This window comes from Cryptomeria japonica, chromosome 3 (assembly GCF_030272615.1).
Source record: "Cryptomeria japonica chromosome 3, Sugi_1.0, whole genome shotgun sequence".
NCBI classification, from domain to species: Eukaryota; Viridiplantae; Streptophyta; class Pinopsida; order Cupressales; family Cupressaceae; genus Cryptomeria; species Cryptomeria japonica.
Window position 1 is genome coordinate 465,752,994 of NC_081407.1, and position 12,183 is coordinate 465,765,176.

The window sequence follows — 12,183 nt, forward strand, 5'->3', positions numbered from 1 at the left end:
TGGATATTAAAAACTGTGGAACTACCCAATTAAACTTTTAAGTAGCTCCACAACAATTAAATCGTGGTTTCAATTCATTCAACCCCTGAATTTGCAATCCTTAAATGAATTAACATACCACAGAAGGTATGTTGTTTGTTTATGTTAAGCTCCATAGTGGTGCCAAGAGATCTACATATCTCAACATCAGGAAAAGAGAGGGTTCATTTCATACCATCCATTTAACTTATAACATCTAAAGCACATTTCAACCAATTATGGTACCGTGTTCCAAAATAGCTTAATAACTATTTGTAGAAGAAAATGTAAAATGTGCTAAAAAGGAATATTCTAATGATGGTTAACTGTATGCTGATTTTTTCAAATACAAATGCAAAGAAAATGTACCACTACTGGCCCACAACCAAATCATTGCATGTACCAAAACTGAACTAGCATGTAGCATGAAGCTTCATTATAGTACAAATGAATATCTTGAATCACCTAACATTTCAGGAAAACTGGAATCGATAGAAACAGTAAATTATGAATGCCTCAATTTCAGGCATTTCCTGACACCACCATGATCTCTCAACATCCTGTAAGCTCTAAAATTGTCACCTGGGACTAGGGAATATAACAAGAATAACAATATCTTAATTGCCTATAGTACAAACTAAATACAACAGACCTACTGAGAGCGCTAGTCAGCTGAATATGCAGGATCTAATCTTGCCATAAGTAAGGAATCATGGAAACTGAATGATTTTAGATAAATGTTGAAGCAATGACTGGGAAAGTAAATTTGCCAGATATTCCTGTAACAAAAGAGAAACAAAGTGAGTTTATTCTGCAATACCCAGGCTTGATTGTAATCCAGCATAGTACTGAAATATTCCCAATCTAATTATAACCACTTCTAAATGCATTGAAAACGCTATCATTTACAGAAATCAAAACTGAGTCGTCAACAGTCACTAAAAGATAGAAAGTGGTAAGGCCAGTTTCACAATAGGTAAGGGAATTTGATGCCTATATATATATGAAAACTAAAATGCTCAAATTCTAAATTCAGATGCCAGAATCATTGAACAGTGCAATATAAATCAGAAAGATTTTAAATGGATAAAAAGTCCGAGCACAATACATGAGACAATGATGGAAGTAGAAACTATATTCATCTTAGGGTTTTAATTTCATAAAATGGAGGTATAGACAGCAAAGATGAAACTATTTGTTTTAAATTGCTAAATTTTGAAAATTTTCCTTCCTGTTTTTTTTCGATGGAGCAGGAGGGCATGGCAGCAAGATAAGGAAATGAATAGAGGTAGAAGAGGGAGAGGTCATACGAGGGGCAAATGAAAAAGTGGGACATGGGAGTGAGCCGTGTGACACAAGGACTTACCACCAGTAATACAAATGATAATTCATAATTCAGACTCCAATGGCTGCAAGCAACCTTACTATGCATGACCAGCAGATGAGAAGCACCAGTTTAGTTATTAAACACTTCTTTTAGATACAAGAAATAGCTTACATTTCATTAAAACAAATAAATAAGTAACTCCGTTTCTCAGCAACTGTATGTAACTATGAAGAAACTAGCACAATTGTTCTCATAATCTGTTCTTTATGATGGAAGGTAAAGGCTTTTATTCAAAAACGGATCAGTATTTGGCAGTCAAAACATTTATTCATCAGTTACCAAATATTGTAATAGTTAAGAACTAGTCTATTGCATAAATAAATGGAAGAAAAGACCCCCACAGCAAGGCAATTAATTAATGTCTTCTACAAAAGGTAAACATTGTTTTCATATTATGAAAAAGGTAGATCCCAATTTGACACGAGACCCTTTCCCCCCAACCCACCACTTTTTTCCTTTTGCACCTTGATTTTGGCCTATGACCTATCACATATAATAATTAAAATTGTCCCTGGCCTAAGAAGTGGAGCCATTCAGTATTAATTTGAAAAGCTTGTATCCAACGCTGTAATGTGCTTCTGTTGTTTGGAGGCTTGCAAAGTTTTGAGAGTTAAAGTCCCACACTAGTATACAACGATGCAAAGCCAGTGTTTATTGTTATTTCCTATGATTGTTAAATATAGTAAGCTGTTCTTGTCTTCTTTTTACACGATTGTCAGCGGTTGTTTGATTGTTTAGGTTTTATGTATGCTGTTTGTATTGATGTTCCTTATATGACATCATATTTCAGATGTATATATCTTAATAACCTAATGTGCTTCTGTTTGGAAGTGTGAAAGTTTTGAGAGTTCAACTAAGTGCAAATCACACAAAGATGCAAAAACTGTGTCTATTGTTATTTACTCTGATCGTATAGATATAGTTTGTGGTTATTATCTTCTTTTTACTTGATTGCCAGAGGTTGAGGAACACCTTTATGAAATCCAGGCTCATCATGTAGCTTGCATTCTATTTCTCCTACCACAATTTTGTCCGAAGGAGAATTTTCCTGCTGACAGATCAATTTACCATTTCTTTAACACCTACTTTTGAAAGACATGTTTGTTATCATTTGACCATTTGTGAAATGATAATTGATATATTTACAAAGGATACAAAGGCTATTTTAACAGAGAATACAAGATATCTTTCTATAAAAGATACGATCGAGAATAGAAACACAAAACAAAACATCCTAAAAGGAAACTAAACGACTAAGACTAACATGACCATTATAGAAACATTACATTATTAATTTAATACCCTCCCTTAATGGTCATTCTACTAACTACCCTACAGAAGACTTGACATAATCTGCAAGTCATTTGGCCATGAATGCAAAGAAGGCTGCCCCCTTCTCTTGAGAACGCTCTGAGACATGAGCCTGTTGAGACCCTCCCTGGTTCTATAGAACTTCTAGGTATGACCTAGCTTACCATGTCGGCCACAACCCTTCCAACCTGATGTTGGGTAACAATGCCATCCCTCCCTAACACCGAGATCAGCTTCTCGAAAAAACTTCACAGTTCTAAAAGAACACAGTTTTGTCCAAAAACTCATCAAAAAACTTTAGCAGCAGAACACCGTTCAAAACAAAAACCCAAGGTGCTACCCAGAACAAACTACAAGAAACCATGATTTTGTGGAAAAAAATGGCAAACCCTTGATGCAATGCTGACATCTCACACCTTTGTCATTGTGAAAAAAATGGTAAAAACCTTTGTTTTTGTGGAAAAACAGTAAAAACCCTAAAAACAGCAACTACCTTCATTATTTTTTGTGGAAAAAATCAGAAACCCTTCATTGCAGAAAGAACCCACGATTTTTCAATAAAGCGTGCAAAACACTAGAAAACACATAAATCCTTGTACTGTGGCCAAAGCCCTTCATCACATGGTAAAAAATGTGTCACGTGGTAAAAGAGATCTTGATTTTCCAATCAAACCTTCAATTGGCACAAATTTCAAGGCAATAAACCTAGAACTTAAAAATCCTAATTTTATTGCAAAAATCAATCCAAAACAGAACTCACGATTTTGTCAAAAAATAAAAAAAAATTCTGCAAAAAAAATACCCAGGTCTGAAAAAGAAACCCCATGTCGCGAAGATTGCAAGAAACCCACGATTTTTACTAGAAAATTGTGCAAAACTAAAGAGGGTCATGTCATAAAAACCCTAGACAACAAAAGGAAAAATCTAGAAAACGCGCCAAAACCCTAGGCACTCGCTCATTGCACAAGGAACCCAAAATATTCTGCAAACTCCAATGAGATCAAGAAATCGATAAAAAATCCATATAGAAGCTAGCACGATCCGACACAATCCGTCACAAGTTGCATGGCCTCAAACCCAGACACAAACCTTTGCGGAAGGAAACACAGTAGCAGTCGCCACCATGAAAACCCAGATGCGGATAGAAAAATTGCAGCAATACCTTCGCGTCCAGCAACTTGTAAACCCATTGCAACTGATTAAAAAAGCACCATCACAGAAAAACATCTTCAGACATGTGAAAAGGAAAGGGCTGGCGCTAAAAAAAAACCTTCAATTCGCCACCAAATGTGCAAAAAGACAGAGGTAGCACAAGCGGGAGAAAAAAAAAACCTCAAAAATGCCTTCAACCCACGAGCGAGGAAAACAATTCCTGTCAAGAACGGAACAAACCAAAACAAACCACAAAAATTTCAGAACCTCGGCATGATGTTCTTCAGAAACCTGACCTTGCAAAAAGAAAAATACGATTTCCAGGGCTGAAAAAACCCTTCAACAAAAAAAACTTCTGAAAATTCTTTGAAATTTACAAGTATAAACAATATGATCTGGCTCTTTCAAAAAATTTATGGAAATAAATTCCGAGTAAAAGCCACTTGCCAAAAATGACCTTAGCTCTGATACCATGAAATGATAATTGATATTCGACATTTATAAAGGAGACAAAGGCTCCTTAAATAGAGAATACAAGCCGATCTTTCCATAACAAAAAAGATTCAGAATAGAAACACGAAAGAAAACATCCTAAAAGGAAACTAAACGACTAAGCCTAAGATCTGATCATCATAGAAAAATTACATTATTTTTTAATAATTTGTTTAAAACCTTCTAATTTTTAGACCATGTTTCTACCGATCTCTGATGATCTACATTCCTTACTACATTTCTAAATTATGATTATGGTCAAACGTGAATTGGCAAGTCTGGTATTCCATAGGAACATTTCCAGAAATAAGTCTTTGAACTTTGTATTCTCTAGTATTGTTTTGCTGTTAGGAACTTTTTGGTCGATGAATGTTTCTAGCTTATTTTCTTATTTGTAAATGCTCCTAGCTACTTTTGGAGCAAAAAATATTCCCCTCGATTTTACTTTCTACAGAATCATTCTAGAAGCAAATTCTTCCACTCTTTCCTTTTACAAACATCATTTCTATTTTTATCAACTTCCTTAAGCAATTCCTATTGACCTTATCCACTAAGTTACAGTTTGGGTTTGGGTACGGAGTATGGATCACAGATACAGCTAAAAAAACAAAATTAAGTTGGGTTCATCCATGTATGTATGAATGTATATCCTTTGTGGGATGCAAATTCCTGTTAGATCCTCCTGAAGTCTATATTTAAATTTTTAAACCATAATGGACTTTCATCACAAAAGTCTTCTAATATCATTGATCAAGTAAAGCTAAAACTAATTGAATTACTTGAATAAACGGTCAAATAAAGGATCTAAATAATAAAAAATCCACAAAAGACCAAAGGCAAAAATATTGAAAATTGAAAAAATCATTTAACAAATTTATTTCCACACATCTATCAACCTTGTAAGGACACCCTCCCAGCGGATTAATTGGAAACTTACACAACTACAGTAGCCTTGAAACCCTTCAGAGAAATAATTTCTCGGTAATGTGATCCAATGCCATTCAGCTTGTTCAACATTATCGTTCATGATTTGAGAGGGAAGCTGATCAAAAGCAGTGGAGCAAACTCGGACACGGGATAGAATGACAAGGACGTCTGATTTTGCAGCACAACCATCACATCATAGACAGCCATTAAAAAAAACTCATTGAACAAACCACAGGTTCACTTTGATTGTGTTTTGCAGCCTGGATTTGCCTGATGTACATCTGTCGACACACCTGGACAAATCCGGACTACAAAACACATTCCCTGCCTGCATCCAGTAGCCAAACTCCATACACATGTCCAGAACAAATCAGACTGGGATCCAAGCCTGGAGGCCAGTAAACCAGTAACATAGCTTCTCAATGCTTGGAAAGTTGTTTCCACCATCTTTGCCACCAAAGTTACTCTTCGTTCTAAAAGTATCATTTCTATTCTAATATTTTATCGACTTCCTCAAAGCAAACTTCTATTGACCTTATCCACACTTGAAAATTTCCTGAGCATTCTGCCATCAAAGTAACAGAAAACTGCCATTTTTTGTAATTTCCTTGACAGTTCTGTGTCTGTCTGTTGGATATGCTTTCTGTGTGAGTAGATATTGGTGTTAATTGCATCTTTGCTCTACCCTAGGATGAGATAATGTCATGACAGTTGAGCTAGTTGATAACATACTAAGCTACACATTCATATTCTATGGGCTTGCATTAAATTCATCTCAATTGTCAAAGATTGCAATCCTCAATCATAAGCCATGTAGGGGAGTGCACAACTTTTTCATGAGCTCAGGCCACTATTACAGACATTGTGTGAAACAACCAACTAGTGCTGAAGAAACTGATCCAACCTGCTAAATCTCCACAGTAAAAGGTAAGAAATTTATGACACTAATTACACAATGAACATCGTCATTTAATGCTCCTTGTATTGGTCTCCTGTGAAACCAGACACAAATCTATAGTTCAATTGAATAGATGAAACACAACTTCAAATTCAGTCAGAAAGAAGAAATAAGAAACCCATCCAATGTGTCAAGTACATTCTCTAAAAGAAAGATGAATATGTTGCCAAACTCAATAATACCAAGATGGAGGTCACAATAATATTTGTATGAGAACCTAACCTCCTCAAAGTTTATTTTATTAGGGGACAATGGGGCACAACCAATATAGCACTCCATCATCATTATAAGACATCATCTAAGGGTTATGAAATACATCCTACCATAATAAATTAGAAAACCAGCAATCGAGCAAATGAAAATCATTCTCGTTGATACCCACAACATCCCTAGGCAGGTTCACACATGGATGTGTACAACAAATGTCTATCATAGAAACAATACAGGTCAGACGGTTATCAATGTGGATGGAGATGGAAATAATCTTCTTTAGTTATCTTGGCCCATCTGTCTCATGCAGTTCTTGATTGTTGTCATTGCAGTTTTGTCTGTTCCAAATTCCAATTGCCTTAAGATTTTTGTAATCATGGCTTCCAGTTTTAGTAAAATTATTATCTTATCAATAAAAAATAAGTAGAATAACAATAATAATTTAAGTATAAATCAATAATCATATTTTAATGGCTCTAGTAACATCTGCACTGTCCATAGACAGCTTGGCATGAATCATGGTCATATTTTTTCCTCTGGCAGAAATAGTCTTTATGGAATAGTTATGATAATTAAGACCAACGCACCAGTTTGGGAACCAACTGTTCACCATTTACACTTGCATTCCATGCAAAAGAAACCAAGCAACAAATATATTAAGCATAGTTTAAAAACCCTAGCGAGTTACTCACCTAAAGGCTCGCTGACAATTTTTTGCAAAACTCATGGCAATTTTTGGTTATAATTGTCAAAAACTCACTGAAAACTCGCAATCTTTTATGAAAAAAATCACCTAAATGAGGGTATTAATTTGTTTTTCACCTAACGCTAAAAACCTTTTATGATTTTGCATTTAAGGCACACAATTGGCAATGATTGGCGGTGATTTAGGCTATGCAACTAGTGATTTAGGGCATGAGAACCCAAGGAAACCCAAGGGTGATCCAAAGAAAAAACAAAAGAATAAATTAAAAAATACCTAAGTTCACCAGTAAGTGATAAAATTGTGAAAATGGTGTGTACCATGAAGGTTTGTTGGGATTCAAAAGCCTTGATTTGGGCTGCCCCTCAAACCCATTGGAGTCTCTCTCAAACCCCCACTAGTTATTGGGATCTCTTCTCACATAAGAAACTTGATTGCAATTAAGGGGTGATGAGGAATTGAAATATAACTATGGAGTGTGCTTAGACATTATTGCACAACTTTGCAAAAATCACTTTAGATGAGGCAACTTCTACATATGACGTGGCTAGTGGAAGTGGCATTGTAACTCATTTAGAGGTTGAACTCATTTTTTGGTCTATAATACATATTACTCTAATTTATATTTATACATAATAGAAATCGATAATATGTTCTACAAATTCTATGAAATGTGTTTATGAAGAATTTTTTTTTTAAATTGTCTTTTCAAATGTTTGATAAATTTGTCGAATTATTGCTAAGATTTTCCCCAAGTTTTTGCCAAGTCCCAAGTTTTTAAACTTTTTGGGCCTGCTGACTAATTATTGGGTCCAAGTTTTTCAACTATGATATGAAGCACCCGTAAGCACTATCTATTGCTTCACTCATCAAAAAAAAGTTAGTTTAGCAAATCAATTCATCCATCAATGCACAAAACTCGACCATTGCACAAAAATGGAATAACTTTGCAACCAATGCATGCTCCTGAACCTCTCTAATGTCAATAAGCTAATACAAAACAAGATCTTTTATACCAAGTGTAATGGTTTCTTGGACTTCTTGTCAACAATATGGCACTTGTGTATGCTGAAAACGATGTCCATCTTGGAGCAATGGCGCACAGAGAGTGAATTGACCTCCATGCCTGACACATAGTATGCATTGAGGAAAATAAGAGTTTTCCCTTCAATGGTTATCAGACTAACAACTCTATACTCCTCACCACAATCGAAGATCACCAAATCCACCAAGCCATATGATAAGTGAACCAATCCTTCCTATGCGTAAAATTTCTAGATGCTCCAAAATCAATGCACCACATAGAAGACTCGGAATGATCTGCTTGTCATTTGACCAAAGCATAGAAGATTGACTCTTGCTAAGAATGCTTTGCAATAGGAGCCTTTGGTTGGATTTCTAATCAGCCAACCTCTTTTTGCAATGCTGCTTCATGTTAAAAAGTTTGCCACATTAATGACATGTAATAATCTTTAGATTCTTTGAAGTATCTTCAATCTGTCCTTGACCTTTCTTTTGACTCCACTCGCCTACGTCCTTGTCTTTGACTACAAAGGCATGTGCTACACTAGGTGAATCACTATTGCTACCAAACTACTTCCAGATGTCTTGTAGACATGATGTTGAGTGTTCTATGAAATGCTCATATGACCGTGTTAAGCTTTTCAGTGTTATAGCCACCATGTCTTCTTCCATATTGCGACCAATAGGCACCAATTGATAGCAAATGTCCTTGATTTTCATTAAATGTTCTTGCAAGGACATCTTCTCGTCCATCATGATTGAGAACAACGTAAGTTTAAAAAAGAAGGCCCTGCTTTTATCTGAAATCTCATGCAGATCTCGCTGGTGTTTCCAAATCTTTGTAGAAGATTTATCTAAAGGTATTTCTAGAACTAATCATTTAATGAGCATAATGGCTTCACAATCACACTCATTGAGCTTGTCCTTGTCTTTACCTACAATTATTGGTTGGGTGTCAATCCCAAAGACAATATAATCAAGGAACCTATATTCAAAGTTGGTGAGCATCATTTGTTTCCAAGTGTTGTAATTTTTGCCAATAAACCTCTAAATGCCTTCCAACATGATGTTGGTCAATGAAGCCATCCATCCCGTAATACGAAATCACGGAAAACAAAGAAACTGGTTGCTTTTGAAAGAAAACCACTGAATTTTTTAGGAAAAGTTTTGCAAACCCTAGCAGCAAACCACACCCATGACTTTTGTAAAAAAAATCTCAAAAATTTGCAATACCTTCATGCAACGGTTGTTATTGAAACAATTAGTGTCTTCTTTGTATTGACAAAAAAGACTCTTTAAATATATTGTTTAATGATCTTGATACCTTGATACCTTGTATTGGCAAATTTTCACTTGTTTTAGTAGGGAAGGGCAGCCATAGTCTTTAGGACTCATTCAATAAGTATAACACAATAAGTCTAAGTTTTGTTTATTAATTATTAGGGGTTAGTAATGGGTATGGGAGTGCTTGTGGGACCCCCACACCCCTTTTAAACCCATACTATGGTTTCTGTAGAGTGCGCCTGGCAGTCCTCGAGACAGTTGAGGGATGTTTCAGACATCCCTAGCAACCTTCACAACCAGACATCCCCTAACCATTGCTTGCAATCCCCAATAACAGGAAAACCTTTCGTAGACAATTTTGAATTTTTCTTTGTTGGGAGGGTATACAGCTAGAGGATGTCTTGCCATCCTCAAAACACCTAAGGGAACAGCTATAGGGTTACAAGCGTGGGGATGCATATGCATGTAACTGAAGTTGAAAAAGATGATCACTAATTATCAATGCCGACCACCATAAACAAGTAAATGGGTGTCCTTTTTTTGTGACCAATATAAACCTCAATGGGCAATGCATATTGCTTGACACGAGCTCTAACTTCTTTGCCCAACTGGCATGGAGGAAGCAAGCTTCTTCATGTAAGCCTTAGAGGAGGAAGGAAGCTTCTTTAAACTAGCATTAAAGGACCAAGAAAGTGAAGAAAAGTGCACCAACAGTCAGATTGAGCCCAAAACAAAGAATAAAGTGATTAAGTGCCTTCTAGATTGTAGAGCATGACTTGCCAACCAACTAATGAGAATACAATTGATCTGACACCTATGCTGCATGTTAGTAATGGCAAATGTGATCTTGGTGGAGCTTGAGGTTGCCACGGGTGTCAAATTCAATTACTCAGCCTACCAAGGAGGCACACATATTACACGGACACAATGCCTATAACTTACTGCTGATCTCAGCAATGCAAACCAAATCCAACGACCTGAGTTAAAATGGGCTGATAAAATGTCAACAAAAACATTAAGGAGGAACATATTATAGGGATGTAATGCAACTTTCTGTTGATCACAGCATTGCTTTCCAAATAAGACAACCTTAGGGGAAAACGGGCTGATAAAGAAATGATTATCTGTGATTTTTTCTAGTGGCCAGAGTATTCTGCAGCAATGTCAAAAGCCAAAAGTTACTGCAATGTAGCATATGATTATCTGTTGACCGAAGTTGAGGATGTCTTTGAGATCTTCTAGTTGGTTGAACACAAAGTGTTTTCCAAGGTTCATCTTTTGTGCAACCCACACTTTGTGAAGATTAGAATTACTGTGGCAAAGTCCAAGTGACAACTTGTATGCTTTAGCTTTATTCTAACAGTTGGTGAAGTAAGAAGGCCACTTCATACTTTTAGTTTTGTTAGTAGATGTAGAAGCAAAACAAAGATATTCAATATGTGCTTTAAGCACTAAATAAGTACAGACGTTAGTTGTTGCCAGAGGAATTTGATTTGTTTACTGATCTTCAAGAAATGAAAATTATAAACGGCCACGCAAAGTGGGATTAAAGGCATATGAAGTGAGTCAAACACTCACTGAGTTATCTTTAAATTATCAAGCATAAAATGGACCAGTAGAATAAAGTATAAGATGCCTGGAGTAGAAGTATTGCATTATTAACACCCATGTCCCTAGAAGTGACTAGATTGAACAACACGAAGCAATTGTACTGAGAAGATGAAGATTTTGCAAAAGCTTGGAAAACTTGTCTAGAACCTTTGGCATGTAGAATAAACCCAATTTAGAATTTCTTCACCCAAGAGGCATCTCTATTGAAGAAAGCAACAATAGTGCATCCCCAGAAGACTGATAAGTGAATTTGGTCAGCAAGTTGCATAGTATTGGATGCATGGTCACTTGAGCCTAACAAAACTCAAGCACTGGTGGAAGAACGATATTTTAGTCAGATGGCAAGCTATGTAAACGTGCAAAGTCTGTCAATTAGAATGAAGGCACTAGTCAGAACACAACATTGAACCAGCCATTACCAAATCCTAAAAGCCCTTTTAAGGACTTGACCATAAATGTTTTTCATTGGATTATCAAGAACACAGAGATAATGATTCTATATAAGTAGTGGTTGATAAACAGTGAAAGATGCCATAATTCAAGACTAGTGATGCTACACATATAACAGATATGTTCTTTAAAAAGTTGTAAGATTGCATGGTCTTTTAAATATCCTTAATGAATAATGTCCAGATTTGTATGCAACTTGAAAAATAAACCCAGATAGAAAGCACAGAACTTACACAACAGTAAGGAATAAATTGCATTCCCTCAGTTAACAGCAATCAACACAGTATTGAAACAATTTATTGAGTAATGTAAATAATTTGTCCTTTGTTGACAGCAGTAGCATGCTTCATTGGCAAATTTACTCAAGAGATGCATACAATGCAGCACTAAGAAATGAATAACAGTTGTGTACAGCCAGCACAGAAAGTATTCGAGATTGTATTACCCAACAATGGACCTCTCCAACATACTATGTCAGAATAACATACTATGCCAGAGTCTCACGGCCAGGTAGAGAGAAAGTGCAACATTATTATCCAAAAGTCCACGCCAATAGCAGGGATGTATCCACACTCAGCAAACAAGGTTCAAACTTTAACAAAACCCACATGCCATCATGCTCAATACTAAGTATTCATGAATTCGACTGTAATGTCC

General features: G+C 36.0%; 1 protein-coding gene across 8 annotated transcripts in view; it reads right to left on the minus strand.

Annotated features, from left to right (window-relative positions):
* Positions 1–306: 306 nt before the first annotated feature.
* LOC131078410 (ubiquitin-like domain-containing protein CIP73) overlaps positions 307–12,183 on the minus strand; it is a 142,596-nt gene continuing 130,719 nt past the window's right edge. For 6 of the 8 annotated variants that reach the window (XM_058016100.2, XM_058016103.2, XM_058016102.2 and 3 more), the window contains one exon: positions 307–797. In XM_058016100.2, coding sequence (XP_057872083.2) covers positions 729–797 — 69 coding nt within the window. In that variant the 3' untranslated portion in view covers positions 307–728. Of the gene's footprint in view, positions 798–3,805; positions 3,912–4,048; positions 4,089–12,183 lie in introns of all 8 variants that reach the window. The other 2 variants (XR_009113781.2, XR_009113783.2) reach the window with 2 other exon arrangements.